This window comes from Amphibalanus amphitrite, unplaced genomic scaffold (genome assembly GCF_019059575.1).
Source record: "Amphibalanus amphitrite isolate SeventyFive unplaced genomic scaffold, NRLGWU_Aamphi_draft 001102F_arrow, whole genome shotgun sequence".
Lineage (NCBI taxonomy): Eukaryota > Metazoa > Arthropoda > Thecostraca > Balanomorpha > Balanidae > Amphibalanus > Amphibalanus amphitrite.
The window spans coordinates 153953-172982 of NW_024882596.1; the positions used below are offsets into that span (position 1 = coordinate 153953).

Sequence of the window (19030 nt, forward strand, 5' to 3'; positions counted from 1 at the left end):
TCTGAACTTGCTCTGAACCCCAGATCCCGGTGATTGATATATGTAGGATAATGATAAATTGCAGTAATGCATGCGACCTTGTGACGCGGAAACTGCGCGGAAACGCACCGTTGTTTTCTCACTCGCGTGATATTTTGAAACAGCTGCGCAGATATCGTCAACAAGTCAGCAAGTAAAAAAATGACAGCTCCCAGCCCCTAATGCATTATTATATATTTTATCAATTATCCTCAATTAAGTAAAACTGAAATAATACAACCTATTTACAAAAACGACCATATTGATATCTAAAATAAAAGCAAAAAACTAAAATATCTTATTCAAAACGAGGGATTTCTTCTTATTGAATGACGATAGCAGAATATTTACATCAGAGGTGCATTATGAGTCAATGCGGTTGCTAAGCAACCAACTCATTCACGTAAGAAAATTAGGTATGGTCACGTCACGTGATGTATCAAAATCAAAACAATGCATATCATTGGATGGGGGGAACCGACGGGTGAATGATGATTGGTAGATTCGATGTTATTAAATGCCATCGAGCGCGTGGTTTAGCGCGTGTTGCAGCGCATGGCATTGTTTACAAGTTTACGACTTGCGAGTTGGACGAGTGGTGGCCGTGGCTTGGCCGTGGCGTTGTTTGCTTGGTTTGTAAATCTGGTAAATTTTATTTCCCGGTGAAATAAATTGTGAAAGCAGTTCACTGCCTTCTCGCTTAATACCTTTAATTCTTGGTGATAGTAGCCGTTTTCACGACGGCCATCTGGTACACATTTCAACTTGGTGCACATCTGGTGCAGATTAGGTGCAGATTTGGTCAAATTAGGTTCAGTGTCAGGTCAGTACCTATGTCTCGTAGTACCTATCAGCTAGGGCTGCATTAATTGCTTAAATGCCTCCTTTGTCATATTATCAGAGAGTATTATCGATTAAATCACTGAAATAAATTAATGAAATAAAGATATTTGCTGTAGAAGTGATTAGGTGCAGATTTGGTCAAAAAAAGGTGCACTCGCCGGATAGCCCGTCGTGAAAACGGATAGTACCTAACCTACACGTTTTTAGAGTGGATACCCATACCTATGCGGCGGAACGGGGAGGGCACCGGGGCAACGTGCCCCCCTTTGATTTTGGCATTTTAACATTAGGCATATGGGCGTTGCATGGAAAGAATGGGACCAAAAGTCGGCAGTGTCCCCCTCCCCTTAATTGAAGGTGTTCCGCCGCTACTGTGGATACTGGATACCTATTATTGGACGATTGATTTCTCATTGCGTTCGGACTGCAAGACAGGTAGGGGTAGGTACCTATCGGTAAGGACGCCCGCTCGTCCGACAGCTGGGCCAGGGACGTAGCCAAGGGGGGGCGGAGGGGGCGCCCGCCCCTCCCTTGGGGTTTTCAGGAGGCCCCCCGAAAGGATTCAGGCCAACGTGGGCCGAAGGCCCACGTTGGCCTGAATCCTTTCGGCCTGAATCCAACGTGGGCCGAAGGCCCACGTTGGCCAAAATCACGTCGGAGGCGAACGAAATTCACGCAGGAATCTAAAAAATGACGTCAGAACAATCAGGGCCCTCTGACCAGCCTGACAAGTGACAGCTAGGGCCCTTCTCATCTCCTGTGAATAACCACTAGTGTCTGTGTCTGACCGCTAGGGCCCCTCTGACTCCTCAGTAGAGAGGAGGCCCTCTGTGGGTAGGAGGCCCTGTGTAGAGAGGAGGCCCCCTTAGAGAGGAGACCCCCTGTAGAGAGGAGGCCCTCTGCAAAAAGGACGCCCTCTGTAAAAAGAGGCCCTCTGTAAAAAGGAGGCCCTCCGTAGAGAGCAGGCCCTCTGTAAAGAGGAAACCGTCTGAAATCAGAAGGCCCTTTGAAGAGAGGAGGCCCTCTGTAGAGGAGGACTCCCTCAGTAGAAAGGAGGTCCTCTGTAGGTAGGAGGCCGTCTGTAGAGTGAAGGCCCTCTGAAGAGAGGAGGCCCTTTGCAGAGATGAGGTCCTCTGTATAGAGGAGGTCCTGTGTAGAGACGAGATTCTGAAGAGAGGAGGCCCTACATATGTAGATAGGAATCCCTCTGTAGAGAGGAGGTCCCTGTAGAGACTAGAGAGGAGGCCCTCTGTAGAGAGGATGCCCTCTGTAAAGGAGGCCCTCTGGAGAGAAAGACACCCTCAGCAGAGAGGAGGCCCTCTGTAGATAAGAGGCAATCTGTAGAGAGTAAGCCCTCTGTAGATAAGAGGCCCTCTGTGGGCAGGAGGCCCCCGGTAGTCAGACAGCGTCGTATATTAAGTACATACATAGAGTGGAGGCCCACTGTAAGCAAATTACCTTCCGTCTTCTGTTCCCTGCTACTCTCTATAGAGAGTTCTCAGTTCTCACTATAACTGAGAACTCAGGAAACTGTACAGAATAGACTCCCAACCGCGTCGCCGCCCACTGTAGGAAGGGACAGGGGAGGAGGTCCTCTGTAAACAGAAGGCCCTATCCTATGTAGACAAATTATTTGTATAAATGCGCTCAGAGAAATCATGCCGGGTGCCGTCAACGGTTTTGCCGTCAACGGTTTTACCTGCAGTGGCCGCAAAAACTGCCAAAATAGCCGATATTTTCGGAAACCAGTTTTCGGCAATAACTTTCGTCTCAAAATTTGCACGAACTTCCCTTTACCAGCATCGTGTTCCTCTCGTCAAGACGTGTGAAATGAACTATCAATTGACCTTGAAAGGTCAACTTGAAAATTTGGCCTCAGGTCAAGGTCATGACCTGACCGATAAGGGCTAAGTTCCATATCAGTCCATCCGTATCGTCGAGCCAAACACAACTAAGGTGTATTCATCGCTCTAGCATGCCTCTATCAAAAGTTATTCGCGAAAAAGTCAGATACCATTGGTGACCTGAGATGACCTCAGGGTTATAAAAAGGGGTCACGGGTGCCATTTTCATGTTCAGTGTGTCAAAGATACTAGTAATTCAGTGTGTTAGAGTGTTTATAATGACTTCCGTCTAAAAACGCGACTTTCAATTAAAGGTCGCAAAATTGACCTGACCTTATGTCATCGATATCAAAATTCCAAGACATACATTTTTTGCATTTTGTCGCTCTTGTGCATTTGCATCTCTGAAAGTTTCAAAGCGTTGGTCACTCCGTGTAGCTTTAGCAGACATTGAAACTTATGTAGTGAGGTCATTTGACCTGACCTGGTGACCTGACTTTAAGTGACCAGGGTCTGAAATTTTCACAACATATGTAGAAATGATGTAGGATAAAGTGTGGCGCGCCGCCGTTTTTGAGATATTCACGGTAAACTGCAGGGGCTGTTTAACACCCCCCCCCCCCCCGGCAGGGCGCGGGTTAATGCATGAACACAGCAGCCCATTTCTGTAATATATAGTTACCTGTGGCTGTGTTGGTATTTTTACGATGCATGAAATAACCCAAACCATTTATCAGACCGTGGTGATATTCCCATAGCCATGCTTCGCACAACTCATGATAATTCATTTGACCGGGAAATTAATATATACCTATCCATCGATTTGTTTGTTTCATCTACGGCGTAAATGAAGCAAACCACCTGGACCTAGGAAAATTTACTAACGAAACCATGTTTTACTTACAGCAAGTAAACGTGGCATCATTCACACAGAAAGAATTGATAACCGTATAGTTTCAATCTTGCAGACGTCAGTCAGGTCAGAATCGTGACAAGCCTATTGGAAAATATAATGAACTGTGTCCTGCTTTGGGTAAACGAGTCAAAATCACCCAATTCTTTCTGAATTACGTCAGATTAGCTGATCTGTAAGCACCCAGGTGGCATTTACTGACAGGGGCACCGGGAAGGATCATCTGAGGTGAGGTGAGGTCATCAACAGTTTTTAGCCAATAAATCACGACATGATGGGGCTAAATAGTTGTTAGTGTACCAAACCGTTCGCCTGGTCATGACGCGCCGATTGGTACCCAGCGTGACCTTCCTAGGTCAGATTTTGAAGTTGACCTATCTATGTAGGTCGTTATAAACCATATTATTTGTTATGACCTCTGGCGACCTCAATATTGACCTGACCCAAAAAAGTTGTTTACAAAAGTTGTAAGTCGTTCAACGAACTATCAAACGCCGTTGCCGTTTGTCGCTAGTCGCTACGATTCGTGCTTTTCGAGTTCTGACGAGGGCCAAAAAGGCCCCCGCCCGATTCAGAGTCTTTCAGAGCCCGCCCGGAATACGGTTAAGCGCTTGAACGATATATGATAATACACCAAGTGTTACTCTTGCCGTCATCCAGTATCCACCCATTCCTCGCAGATCCTCCCCCTCCTGCTGCGGTCCGGCCGCCGCCGCCGCCGCCGGCGGCGCCCAAGTTTTTTTTTTGCCAATGCCACTCGGAGACTTGTGATATGTGTACCTATGTTTCTTACCGCTGCAGCGGTTAGAATAAAGAAACATACCAGTGCGCTGGCCATATGAAAGCTGAACAAAAGTCTGCATTATATTGTATATGTAATTATGTAGGCATGAGACCCTCTGTAGAAAGGAGGCCCCTTTAGGGAGGAGGCCCTCTGTAGAAAGGAGGCCCCCGGGATTCCTCCGCCCCTCCCTTGGCCAAATCCTAGCTACGTGCCTGCAGCTGGCTGTCTGGAATTTTCCTTGCCGTGCTAGGGGGGGGGGGGGGAATAGCATTGGGGCGCTTGCATGTCCGGATGCCCCCTGCTATTTATAGTCACTGTGCCCCCTACTAACTCGGCTCCTGGGCCACATTGCGACACGCGGTAAGCGGCCTGCGGCTGCGGCACTTGAAAGAGCGTAAAAAAATAGAGAAATATTTTGCCATTTTTAGGTCAGGTCAAAGATCAGGTCACGAATAGTTGTCTAAGGTTAAATTTTGCCCATTGTGACATTTTTGACAAATCGGCGCATATCTGAGCAGCTAATAATGTTACAGCGCCGTGGAATAAGCGCAATCGTCAGTTCTTGTAAGCTCCTTCTTTCTGAGATAATTTCTCAGATTGGTCCTTGGGTCAACGGTTTAGCCTCAAGAGGGCTACGTTGACTGAATTACCGTCACACACCACGAGCTTTGAAACAGCCATTTTTTTACGAAAAGTGTTTTTCTGTAATTGATCTTCTAACTCCGGAAGTCACGACATTTCACGGCATTGCTTTAGCCAGCATCGGGTTCCTCTCGTCGAGACGTGTCAAATTAACTATAGTTTGACCTTGAATGGGCATTTTGAAAATTTGACATAAGGTCAGAGTCATGTTGTGTCAGCCGATCCGTATCGTCGAGCTGAACTCATCTAAGGTGTTTTCATCGCTCTAGCACGTCTCTATCAAAAGTTGTATAAAAAAAAAACTGTGGAAACTCTTCATGACCTCAACCTGAGATGACCTCAGGGACATTAAGTTAAAGAGGGGTCATTGGTGGCAATTTCCTGATTCAGTGTATCATGTTAACCTGTTATCCGATGTTTGAGTGTTTAGTTTGACTTTGGTCCAAAAGAGGCACATTTCAATTTTCTCCTATTGACTCATAGTCGAGAGGTCGCAAAATTTACCTGACCTTTGGTCGTAAATATCAAAATTCCGATATAATATAATTGTTTCTCCTATCAATCGCTGAAAGTTTCAAAGCGATGGTTTAGTCGGTGCAGCTGTGGCTGTGGAACTTTTTCTGAGGTAGGGTCCCTTGAAATAACGTGGTGACCTGATCAGGTCTGAAATTTTTAAAACATGGGAGGAAAAGATGCATGATATGGTGTGCCAAGTCTGAAGGTATTAGCATTCTTTAATTCCTTTATTTACAGGTGCACCGTTTGATTGACAGCAGCAACTGGAGCTCTAAGTCCATCTATTACGATGGCCTGTCTGGAATCATCATTTTACCAGGACCACCGATCACCGGCTCACATCACACCGTTGGTACGTTAAAGGCATTTAGATTTCCGTTACCTGCAGGTATCGTGGTTTCAATGCACTTGATGTCTTGTTGGGTTGGGGAATGTCTACCTTAGACGCGGATACCGATTATTTCCGCTGCCAATAATACCATTCGTCAGTCATCTGAGGATTATTGGGTCAAACAGCTCGATCTTGTGTTGCCAGGCCGAGAGCTGCTTTGAAGGTGTTTGCGGATGAGTACACAGGACACCATAATTGTCGTTCGTTGTGGCAGGTCGGACCGGATCGTTGATCACTGCGGCAGTTGTCTAGGTCGGTTGTTGTGCTGTTGTCTGTTGTCTGTTGGTTCTTGTGCTGTTGTCTGTTGGTTGTTGTCTGTCCATCCACGGTGTATTTCTCTCCACTCACCTCGGCTGGCTGGCGGCAGCCGGGCGCGCTGGACTGCGTGGACGAGGAGCTGCTGCGCACCTACGTGGCGTGCGTGGACGGCGACCGGTGCCAGCGGACGCAGCAGCTGCTGGCAGAGGACTGCGAGCTCGACTGGTTCGGAGTGCTGCTGCAGGGCCGCGGCCGGGTCATGTCGTTCCTGCAGTGCGAGCTGCCCGTCACACACCACGAGTACAGCCGCGCCGAACGGGTGCCGCACATCTGCAGGTCAGCACCGCCCCGCGCGCCACGGGCCGCCCCGTGCTGCCTCGGTGTCACTGCAATGGTGAATATGCTACTCTTTCCACTGGCAGCCTCAGCATATCCGTTGTCTTTGAACCAGTGGGCGTTAGTTTGTAGCTGCGATTCTGAAAGTCAATAACGATCAACTGAAAGAGACGTCAGTAGAGCTCACGAGTGTCATTTCCCGTTTCCGTTTGTCCAGTTTCTATGTCCAGGCCTCCTCTGTAACCGTTTCTGTGTAAAGTCATTGCATTGCTCCAGTTCGTCTTCACATGGCTGCATTTGCTTATCATACTGCGCCTTCCAGTGCTGTCAGCTTTATGATGCATAGGTAATCCAATTTTTTTCATTGATGCTTTATTGAGGTAGCGTCGTGTCAAAGTAATTCAGTTTCCGACGTATTCGCCACCGTTCTTTCGACAATGATGAGCTCGAAGTACGGAAATGCATGCATTGCCCGACGTCAGACTTAATGTTTAGTTCCTGTATGTTTGATTGATGCAGTCTTGCAATGCAATCCAGCCATCCAAGAAACTTTGCGCGAGACGTTTTCTTGGATGGTTTTCTTGGATAGCTTGATTTCATCGAGGGCTTCTGTTTTATTCATTTATAAACGTAAAAATTGAATTTATGATAACGTTTCGAATTAACCCACAGGAATCAGGATCCACAATCGGGAGTAGATATTAGCCGTTTTCACGACGGCCATCTGGTACACATTTGGTGCACATCTGGTGCAGACAGGTGCAGATTTGGTCAAATCAGGTTCAGTTTGTCTCTTAGTAGGTAGCTATCAGCTAGGGTTGCACTATTTGCTTATATGCCTGCTTTGCCATGTTATCAGAGAGTATCATCGATCAAAACACTTAAATAAATTCACAAAATAAAGATATTTGCTGTAAAAGAAATTAGGTGCAGATTTGGTCGAATCAGGTTCAATCAGGTGAACTCGCCGGATAGCCCGTCGTGAAAATGGCTATTATAGTTTCACTAAGCAGTGGCCATTTCTTGACTTTGAGGAGTTTCAGTCACCTTCAGGCTTCAGAGCTCCTTCTCTGACATTCAGCGTCCTTGTGGTCTCTGCCGGTAACAGCGCGACCTCGACCGCTGCTTTGTTTGCTGCCCGCCAGAGTCTCAGAATATGGTCCGCATTTGACCCTGGCATAAATTATACATGCAAAATACTGGTCTGCCGGTACCTACCTGCAGTCTTGAGTCTGTCCCTCCCATGGTAAACAGCACGGCATTTGGCGATAGGATCCTGCAGCTTGATGAGAACACGGCTCTGGGCACCCCTGCCTAGGCGCGACCGTTCATGGCCGAACACTGCAACCGACGTTTGAGCGCTGCACTAAAGCCGCCGGCCGGCGCGGGGATGTATGACACCCGACACCCAGCCTGTCCGGCGCCGTGTGACACCTGACGGCCGGCCGGCCACGCGCCGCCCGCCACCCGACACCGGGTATGTCTCCGCCGACAGACGGGTGCGGAAGCGGGCGCCGGCGCGCGACGAGGCCGACGGTGACGACGCGTCGCTGACGGCCGGCCTGCTGGCGCTGAGTCTGCTGGCGCCACCGGCCGGCGGCGGCGGCGGCGGCGGCGGCACGGGCCACTCGCGTCACTCGTCCATGTCGGCCGGCTCTGACTCCACGTTCAGGTGCGGACCGCCGTATAAGGCACGATGATCAAGCGACACATTAAATAGCGTACTTGCAAGATGATTCAAAACACTATTAGAATACTGAATATTCCCCAACTGTTGCAATCTTATGAATATGGCCCGGGCCCCGATCGCATGAGCCGAGCTCTGTCTCCGGTCGGGTGTCCCGCTGCTGTTCCCGACTATAACCCCGCTGTCTCCGGCCATAACCCTGATCCCCGGCTACAACCCACTCCGTCCGTGTCCAACTGTAACCCCGCTGTCCCAGGCTATAACCAGCTGTTCCCGACTATAACCCCGCTGTCCCCGGCTATATCCCCGATCCCCGGCTACAACCCGCTCCGCCCGTGTCCAACTGTAACCCCGCTGTCCCAGGCTATAACCCCACTGTCCCCGGCTATAACCCCGCTGTCCCCGGCTATATCCCCGATCCCCGGCTACAACCCGCTCCGCCCGTGTCCAACTGTAACCCCGCTGTCCCAGGCTATAACCCCACTGTCCCCGGCTATAACCCCGCTGTCCCCGGCTATATCCCCGATCCCCGGCTACAACCCGCTCCGCCCGTGTCCAACTGTAACCCCGCTGTCCCAGGCTATAACCCCACTGTCCCCGGCTATAACCCCGCTGTCCCCGGCTATATCCCCGATCCCCGGCTACAACCCGCTCTGCCCGTGTCCAACTGTAACCTTGCTGTCCCTGGCCATAATCCTGAGCTGTCCCCGGCTATGACCCCGCTGTCCCCGGCTATGACCCCGCGCTGTCCCCGGCTATAACTCCGCTCCGCCCGTGTCCAGCTGTAACTCCGGTGTCCGGCCAGCTATATGTAACCCCGATCCGTCCGTGTGCTGCCAGCAGTCTGTGCAGCAGCTACGACAGCTCGCAGCTCGAGGAGAGCGAGTTCGGTCCGATGCGACTGCTGCGCCTGTCCGGAGCGCTGGCCTTCGACGGACCCTGGGCCGACAGGGACACCGTGGAAGGTGAGATATACCCCCGCTGACATCCGGGGGGCCAGTGACAGGGACACCGTAGACGATGGGTTTTGGGTACTTACGCCCGCAGCGCCCGCCAACCCGTGTGTGTGTGGGGGGGGGGGGGGGGCAGCCACGAACCATGTCAGTCAGTTATTTCCAAATGGTACAGGGAAAAACTGCGCGGAAAGACGTATGTAACGCATTTTTGACAAGTATTTTTCTGCTCTATTGTTGGCACCGTTTTGAGAGACATGCTTAAATATGTAATCAAGTAACATAACCGTGCAGCTCTCATAAATATACAAAAAAAAAAATGTAAGAAAATGACTGATAATTCCGGGTTTATCAAGCATGTTTCTTACGATTTTCGATATGAATTATGAGTGTACGGCTATTTTACTTGGTTAAGCGTTTTATTCGACGGTCACAGCAGCCTATGGCTACGATGAAACCATTTGATCTATCAATGGTTCGGCTTGAGTTTTTTTTTAGGGTATGGTAATGCTGATCTTTCTTACAAGCAATAATGCCATTGATTCGATGCAGGTGTTTCGATGCGTTTTACGGTGACCACTGGCCATGCTACAACAGGCGTAACGTTTACCTTCTATTACGTTGCTTTTTTTGTACACTGAATATCTCACAGTTATAAATCCAGATATAGGACGTTGCGGAAAATGTACCCATGCAGTTATAGTTAACTACATCAGACGTACTTTCCTGGTAGATTATTACCTATATAGCGATGGCGAAACCATTTCATTGTCCTTTTTTAGTTTTTTTTTTTTTTTGCTGGCTTCTTTGTGGATATATCATAATCGTCAACCAATCAGCTTGGTTTTAACGGCAGGAAGTGTTTGACATAAAACCTGTGCCGTGGAGGTGGTTTGCGTGGAACCGTAGGCCGTAGGGTGGGGGACATTTTACCCTGGTCTTCTAATTCGCTACAAAGTTACAGGCGGCAAGCTATGTCCAAAAGCTTGTCAAACGTTTCGGAGGCAATCTGGACATTCCCCAACTTAAATCCTTATAATTATTCCTGTCTGCCTATTGCAAATCCAGCTTAAAGCCTCAAAATAGTATTTAAAAAAGGACCTTTCTTATACCGCGGTATAGCACGGTGGTCCAGTCGTAACCGCAGGTTGTTTGAAATAGACAGACACTATGCGTTAGAATTGTGTTTTTCTATTGATAGGTAATTAAACGCACCGATGTTAGATGAGAGGGTTTCATCGCCCCCTCAACTTGGCTCCTTGGCTGGCATCGTAGCGGCACACGCCACGCGGCTATCGAGAGATCAAAATATTGTAGAAAGCACAAATGCCATTTTGTTTAGCGGTTAACGGCGAGGTTCCAGGGCATATCAAATGCTAGATTTCCCCGATTTTTGATATTTTATGACATATGGCTCATAACTTGTGAACTAGATCGGATTGCCCCGTAGGGACAGTCCGCCCGCCTCCCAAACGGTCACCCCGGAGAGGAATTACTGAGGTGCCGTTGGGGACCCGACGTCATCCGCCGGTTGTCAGGTGGGATGACCGTCAGGGAGAGTGAGCCTGGACAGGCCGGAGAGTGAGCCGGGGATGCGGATGGGTTTGTTGGACTGAGGATGGCGAGGACGGATACCGGCCGTGCCCTACATTGATATGGAGGGGGCTAGGACTGATGATATGTCTGACGGGCGCCGACCGTGCCCCGCCGTAACTGTATGTAGGTATGTAGGACTGATGATATGTCTGACGGGCGCCGACCGTGCCCCATCGTGGCTATATGTTGATTTAGGGTATGTAGGACTGATGATATGTCTGACGGGCGCCGACCGTGCCCCATCGTGGCTATATGTTGATTTAGGGTATGTAGGACTGATGATATGTCTGACGGGCGCCGACCGTGCCCCACCGTGGCTATATGTTGATTTAGGGTATGTAGGACTGATGATATGTCTGACGGGCGCCGACTGTGCCCCCCGCCGCAGACGGCGACGCCACGATGCCGCCGCCGCCGCCCGAGGCCAAGTGGCGCCGGCGGATGCGGCTCAGCCTGGCCTACACCAGCGCGCCGTTCCGGATCCACAAGATCTACTACGAGGAGAACACCAAGGCGCGGCGCTCGCTCAACTTCTAGCCGCCGCCGAGTGGCCGCCCTGACCGGGGCAGCCGCGATGGGGACGGCCGCCGTGCCACCGGGACAGGTGGGGGCCGCCGCTGACGGGTAGGATTGCCTGCAGTCGGGCCTTCACTGCCGCCGCACCGGACTGATAAGACACCCCCGCTGCAGCGTCCCGTAGCCACCTAGGGATTCCCACTTCAAACGCATCGTCATCTGTACATAGCTCACGTTCATCTTTCCATGTTACTATTCTTGTTTCGATTTTTGTATTACGTTTAATTAACTTATTTATTAACTTATTTATATATTTATCACACTGTATTTGTTGTGGATTGTTTTGTAGCAGTGTTTCGATTTCGTGTAGTTTTTCTATAGTATCTATCGCTGGTCATATCATTGGTGTGCAATAGAGTACCTACCGGCCGGATGCTACAATCTACCTGTTCATAAACAGAACAATTTACAGTGATCATACGTGTGCTTCATATTTGATATTTCCGCAACATTTTTTTCTCATTTTATTACTTGCGCAATGCGCATTGTTGTGTTGTTATTGTTATGTTCTTCCTGAAGCATTATTTATCAAAAGTGTGAGTGTTACTCGTTTCGACTTTCGAGCAGCCTGTGCTGTTGCCGACGCGTTTCATTATAAGTTCCTCGGCTGTCGTATGACTTTTATTCATAGAACCGTTTCAACTTGCATAAATATGTTGTGTTTGAAATTGCTGGTTGTTTTCTATAGAGTACAATTTCGGCGACTGCTGGTCATCCGTATTATTTGCCCGCTGTTTGTTTTATGAGTGCATCGTAATTCAGCTTCCATATTTAGTTGTTACTTTCCATTGCCCCGCAATTTGTTTGTTGTTGGTATATTGTGAAGTGTGAAATTGTCCCAAAGTGCTCTCTCAGTGACACATTTCGCACTGAAAAGCTATGGTTGCGTCTCATACAGTTACGGAATATGGATAAGCTACACTTAGCTTTTGATATCAAATAGAACATTTACGAATATTTATCTCACCTTTCTCGAAGACGTTTGATGCCACTGGCGGCCTGGCCGCATTGACTTCGTGCAATACACGTTTTTATGACTTGTAATTGTGATTTAGACATGGAGTCGCACGGGGTGACCCCATATGTAGCACAAGGTGGTTTGGTCGGCACTGAGCGCCCTGGCGTCGGCACCGTGCGGGGCCAGCGATGGTCGGGGGGAGGGGAACTGCCAGTGGCGCCTAAAAGGAACGTCCCACACTGAAAACAATTTAACCCGAGGCCGACGAGTAAACCGGTGTTTCGCGGGTACCCCTATCCGCAACCATTTTTAACCACCCTCCCAGGAGTACAGTAATGTCCCATAACAGTGTAGTCGTCCCTGCTCTCAGCGGACATGTTCGCTGAGAGCGGTTATATCCGCTCAGAGCAAGTACGACTACACCGCAATGGGATCTAGCACTACTCCTGGGAGGGTGGTTAAAAATGGTTGCGGATAGGGGTACCCGTGAAACACCGGTTTACTCGCCGGCCTTGGGTTAAATTGCTTTCAGTGCATGGGGCCGGCAGAGCTCACGGCCGGCGATAGTCACTCGAATGGCGCGGGGGGGGGAGGGGGGACGGGTCACTGACAGTGCAGTGGGGCTTTGGTAGGAATAAGCAGAGAATGATGAAGGGCTGACAATGTGACTGTATTTATTAACATTCGACCCTCGCCGTATTGGTGTTTTGCCAGCCGCTAACGGACATGAGCCCGTTGGAGAGAGATCCGACTAAATAAAAAGCACAGCAAATACGCGACAACACCACCGTTCCGTGCTTCTATCATCGGGATATTAAAATCCTTCCCCTCCACGCCGCAACCTCCCTCCGGGCTGGACACCCAGCTAACAGGAAACGTTACTACAACGTTGTCACAACGTCGTGTTTCGGTAAGTTGCGAAATTACGTTTTAATTACGTTGTAGCAACGTTCTGAACGTTGTGAAGCCATGGTTTGGTCCGAAAGTCGTGGTAAAACGTCGTGACAACGTTTTATTGGTACGTTGCAGCAACCGCGCACTTGCAGCATTCTATTTTGATAATGCATGGTGACATATATGGCCATATAATGCATTTCCTTTGACTTTCAATGCGCATATTAAGCTTTCATCGTTAAATTTGACATATTTTAACACTTGGACTGTTCACGTTGTCAGCTGGTGGTCGCCAACACGTTGTTAAAACGGTTTTTCACAACCTTGACATTATAGGTACTGAATAATTAGCGGTGTTTTTACAAGTAAATTCTGATACCTTTCTCTCTCTATCTCTCTTTAATATATATATATATATATATATATATATATATATATATATATATATATATATATATATATATATATATATATATATATATATATATATATATATATATATATATATATACCTGAGCATGACCGTATGTACCTACTGTGCACTCAACATAATGGTCTGTTCGTTTATTGCAGAGAGTTGCCTCATTCAATGAACAATAAACTCGAATGTTTGAAATGCTTATCCAGCTATGAGGCAACTCCACTGAAGTTTTGCTATCTGATCGAGCCGACAAGCCTGCAACTACAGCTATGACCACTCCTGCTCAACCTACGCCCTCTGCAATCCAGTTGCAGTGCCCCTGGCCCAACTGTGGGTTCCAGACTCCGGCGCTTGACGGGTCAGTGGGCATTCAGCTGCTGCAGATGCATCAGACAGCGTCGCACCCACCAACCGCTGCTGCCGCCCCTGAGAAGGCCAAGTTACCAACACTGGAGGTCTCGCCAGATGGTGTTGTAACAGACACGGCGCTGGGGGTCTTCAGGCAGCAGCTCACAACCTACAAGCGAAGGGCCGGCATATCTGGCGATGACCCAGACACTGTCTTGCAAGCGCTGCCTTCGCCTGCGTACAGCCTGTTGTACGCCCGATTTGGTGCTGGACTCACATCCTTGAGCGAGCACCAACTCCTGACTCATATCGCAGACCTCATGGTGCGACCTGAGAACCGGCTATCCCACATCCTCAAGCTCCAGCGGATGAAGCAAGATCCCGGTCAGCCCGTGGCGCAATTCGCGGCGAGGCTGCGTGAGGTGGCGCGACAGTGTCACTTGGTCGTACAGTGCCGTTGTGACCGGGCAGTAAGCTTCGAGGAGGAAATGGTGCTATTCCAGTTCTTGTCGGGCCTGTGCGACACCGAGGTGCAATCAGAGTTGCTGACTCACACTCCGCTTACACTTGCGGCGGCCGAGCAGTATGCAGTGACGAAGGAAACCGCCAAACGGAGCCAGCAAGCTATCCAGAGTGAAGAACTGGGTCGGATTCGCTCCTCGTATCAAAAATTGAAACTTTCTGGACCCCGCACCAACGCACCGCCACAGCCAAGCGGCCAGGCATCCCACACAGTCTGTCGCAACTGTGGGGAGGCTGCCCACGACCACCGTCGCCAGTGTAAGGCAGTCAACCACATCTGCACCTGTGGTCGTCGTGGCCATCTGCCAGCTGTTTGCCGTAGCCAACACCGGCCTCGTCAGCCCGCTCGTAGAGAAACAGCAGATGAGATTGACGCCACTCTCCTAGAGCTGAGCTCCCGGTTTATCCTGGAACCGAGCAGCAGCTCCATCGCCGACGCTGGCCCAGCATCAAACCGTCTGCCGGTGCAGGTCCAAGTCGACGTGGCCAGCCTCCCATGCACCGACCGGGCCCGTGACAGTGTCGCGGTCCCGCCACCAGTTACGTGCGTGGCAGTGGCTGACACGGGTGCCACAGTGACCTGCTGCGGCCCGGATACCCTCAGCGCCCTAGGTGTGCGGCGGTCGTCCTTGCTGCCGTCACGTATCACGCTCTCGACCGCCAACCGGGCCCGACTTACGATCTGGGGAACCCTCCCTGCCACCATCCAAGTGAGTAACGGGGGCCGGTCGGCGTCTACGCTGGAGGCTGTGTATGTGGCGGAGGAACTGACTGGACTGTACCTCTCTGCCCGTGCACTCCAGGCGCTGGGCTCCATTTCCTCCGAGTTCCCCTACCCACCTTCGGGTAAACCAGGAGCTGTCTCCGCGCTCGACACCGAGCCGGCTGCTTCGGCTCCGTCTGCACCTGACCTGGCACCATGCGGATGCCCTCGCCGCGCTCCGACACCCGAGCCGCCACCTCTGCCAGATAACCCCACCGATGCTGACATCCCTGCCCTGAAGCAGCTGCTGCTCGACCATTACGCGTCATCCACGTTTAACACTTGCTGCCACCAGCCCCTCCCCCTCATGCACGGCCCACCCCTCGAGTTCGCCGTGAAGCCTGGCGCGACCCCTCACGCCGTGTACACACCAGCTGTCGTTCCCCTACACTGGGAAGACAGGGTGCGTCGGGACCTTGACAGGGACGTCGCCATGGGGGTACTGGAAAAAGTAGACGTCAACGAGCCAGTCACGTGGTGCTCACGAATGGTAGTGACCCGCAAGCACAACGGCGAGCCCCGCCGAACCATCAACTTCCAGGCCCTCAACGAGGCCAGCATCCGTCAGACGCATCCCACAATGCCCCCTTTCCAAAAAGCCATGGCCGTGCCCGCGGATCAGTGGAAAACCACTACAGATGCCTTCAACGGCTACCACTCCGTCGCCATTCGCGAATCGGACCGCCACCTCACGACCTTTCTGACACCATGGGGCAGGTACCGCTACAAAACCGTCCCTCAAGGGTACAAGGTCTCCGGAGATGCCTACACTCACCGATTCGATCGGGTCACACTGAATGTGAAGTCTTGTGACAGGGTCATCGACGACTCCATCCTGTACCAGCCCACGATTCGATGCATGTTCCAACATGCGGCGGAGTATCTGACGCTCTGTGGCCGAAACGGCATCCTCCAGAACCGCGACAAGTTCGTGTTCTGTGAAAAGACCGTGGACTGGGCCGGCTTTCGGCTGGGCCCTGACGGCGTCCGACCGTTGCCGTCCCACACGGAGGCTATTCGGTCGTTTCCGACGCCGACCTCGGTGACCGACCTTCGATCATTCATGGCTCTGGTCAATCAAGTGTCGGCTTTCTATGCCACCCAGCCTAAACTCCTCCCCTTCCGCGCCCTCCTTAAGAAGGACTGTCCTTGGTACTGGGACGAGACTCTGGACCAGCTGTTCCGAAACACCAGGGAGGTCATCGCTCGGGAGGTGGAGAAAGGAATCCAGTCGTTTGACCGCGCCAAGCCCACGTGCATCCTCACGGACTGGTGTAAAACAGGACTCGGGTACGTCCTCCTTCAAAAACACTGTACCTGCACCGAACTCAAGCCGACCTGCTGCCCCGCTGGGTGGCGTGTGTGTGGCGTCGGGTCTCGGTTCACCTCTAGCGCCGAGAGTCGCTATTCCCCAACAGAGGGCGAGGCATTGAGCGTCACCAATGCCCTCGAAAAAACTAAATACTTTACACTCGGCTGTGACCAACTGGTGGTGGGAACCGACCACAAACCTCTCCTGGGTATTTTCGGCGACCGTTCCCTGGACGGCATAGACAATCCTAGGCTGAGACGCCTAAAAGAGAAAAGCTTCGGCTGGTCCTTCTCTCTGGTCCACGTCCCGGGTCGCCTCCATGGAGGCCCCGACGCTCTCTCGAGGTATGGTGTGAGGGAACAGCGCGAGGGGTCCGATGACAGCTTTGTCGAGTCACAGATCGACGAGCTGTTTGTGGTCGATGAGGGCTACTCTTTCCATCACCTATTCTCTCTAATGGCACGCCCGCAGGATCCAGGTGATGAAGACGACTCCGACATTCTGTGCTCGGTGTCGCCAGCACTGCAACCGATCGACTGGCCCACCCTGTCTCGGGCGTCGGAACAAGACCCCATCATCCGCCAGGCAGTTCAAATGGCGAACACGTCATTCCCTGCGTGTCCGGATGGTTTCCCTCATCCACTCCGCGCTCTTTGGCGCATCCGGCACGACCTCAGCACGTCGGGGCCCGTCCTTCTCTTCCACGGCCGACCTGTCATCCCCGAGGCTCTCAGGTCCCGTGTCCTAGACACCCTCCATGCCGCGCACCAGGGAGTGACTGGCATGAGGCTACGCGCGGAACGCTCCGTGTTTTGGCCCCACATGTCCCAGGACATTGAAGCGGTCCGGCAACGCTGCGCGGCTTGCAACAGACATGCGCCATCACAGGCCGACATGCCGCCTATCCCACCAGCCACGCCGGAATATCCATTCCAACACGTGGCTGCCGATTACTTCACGTACATGGGGAACACATACGGGGTCGTTGTTGACCGATTCAGCAATTGGTTTCAGATCTGGCGCGGCATCAGCCTAAAAGACGTCCTCATGGAACTCTGCCGCGGTCTGGGGGTCCCCGAAACACTCACAAGTGATGGTGGGCCTCAGTTCATGGCCCAAGAGGTAAAGGATTTCCTCGTTCAGCACGGGATCCACCACCGCCTCACATCGGTCGCTTTTCCTCACGCGAACTGCCGTGCTGAGGTCGCTGTGAAAACGGCCAAACGCCTCATACGGGACAACGTCACTGCTGATGGGTCCCTCGACTCTGTGAAACTCACTCGCGCACTCTTGCAGCACCGCAACACCCCTGACAGAGACACCGGCTTGTCCCCAGCTGAGCTAGTCCTCGGGAGACAGTTGCGGGACTTCCTCCCAGGGCTACCGCTGCAGCCCCCCCTACGTAACCACAAGGATCTCAGCCAGACGTGGCAAGATGTCGCATGCTGGAGGGAGAAAGCACTAGCCAAGCGCACCTCTCGTGACCATGAGCGTCTGCAAGCACACACTAAGGACCTGCCTCCACTAAAAGCTGGCCAGCATGTGCTGGTTCAAAATCAGTCGGGCAACCACCCTCGAAACTGGGACCGCCGTGGAGTGGTGGTGGCCGCATTGCCGTTTCGGCAATACCAGATCATGCTCGACGGATCACGACGGATGACCCTACGCAATCGGAAGTTCTTGCGCTCGTTTGTACCCCTCGCGCACACGACACCTACTGTCCCTCTTCCCGCGCCCAGGCCCCACCCCGCCGATCACGGTCTGCACCACCCACAGCTGCGACCTGGCACTGCTCAGTCTTCGCTGACTGGCACACCACCGTCCCAGACCGACGGGGCTGAGTCACTTCCGCCCCCCGCGCAGGGCCCCAGTCCAGAGCCAGATCCTGCAAACGCCGCCTCATCGCCCTCGGCGACCCCTCCAGCTGTGGCCCTTGAATCAGGGACGCACTCCCCTGACCGACAGCCTACTGCTATACCGGTGTGTCTCCCGAATCACTGTCACCCGTGCTCGCGTTCCCTAACCACCCCTCGCTCAGACCGGGAGCTGCCACAGTCCTCTCGGGGTCGCCGACGGTTCGCACGTGATGTTCTCGATCTGTAGTATCTCTGCGCCACCTATGTGCTGCTTACCGACTACTAGCGCCCAGTGATGCACAACATGTACCCGACAAGCGCCCGGTGTGCGCACTCGTGTGTTCGTCGTCACTGCGTGTGTTTTACGAGTCATGTGCGCACTCGTGTGTTCGTCGTAACTGCGTGTGCTTTACGAGTCATCCAGTGTTTCTTTCACATGCGTTCCAGACCTTCCTGTAATGCGGATTATGCCATGTCTTTTTTGACCATCATGTTGCTTACTGGGGAAGTTACCACGTTCATTTTCATTTTTAGCTTCCGCAACAAGATCTCGTGCCTGCGTTTCGCATCCACTCGTTTCCGTGGGGGCATACCTGAGC

General features: G+C 51.7%; 1 protein-coding gene across 3 annotated transcripts; it reads left to right on the forward strand.

Annotated features, from left to right (window-relative positions):
- Positions 1–480: 480 nt before the first annotated feature.
- LOC122370137 lies at positions 481–12401 on the forward strand. Of its 3 annotated transcripts, none has more exons than XM_043345443.1 (6): positions 481–516; positions 5798–5912; positions 6319–6545; positions 8041–8217; positions 9076–9197; positions 11170–12401. In XM_043345443.1, the coding sequence occupies exons 2-6, from the start codon at positions 5850–5852 to the stop codon at positions 11316–11318; spliced, it is 738 nt and encodes a 245-aa protein (XP_043201378.1). In that variant the 5' UTR covers positions 481–516; positions 5798–5849; the 3' UTR covers positions 11319–12401. The 3 variants fall into 3 exon arrangements, with proteins under 3 accessions (XP_043201378.1, XP_043201377.1, XP_043201376.1); XM_043345442.1 differs by lacking the exon at positions 481–516 and adding an exon at positions 529–650; XM_043345441.1 differs by lacking the exon at positions 481–516 and adding an exon at positions 587–650 and having other exon boundaries at positions 9073–9197.
- The last annotated feature ends 6629 nt before the right edge of the window (positions 12402–19030 follow it).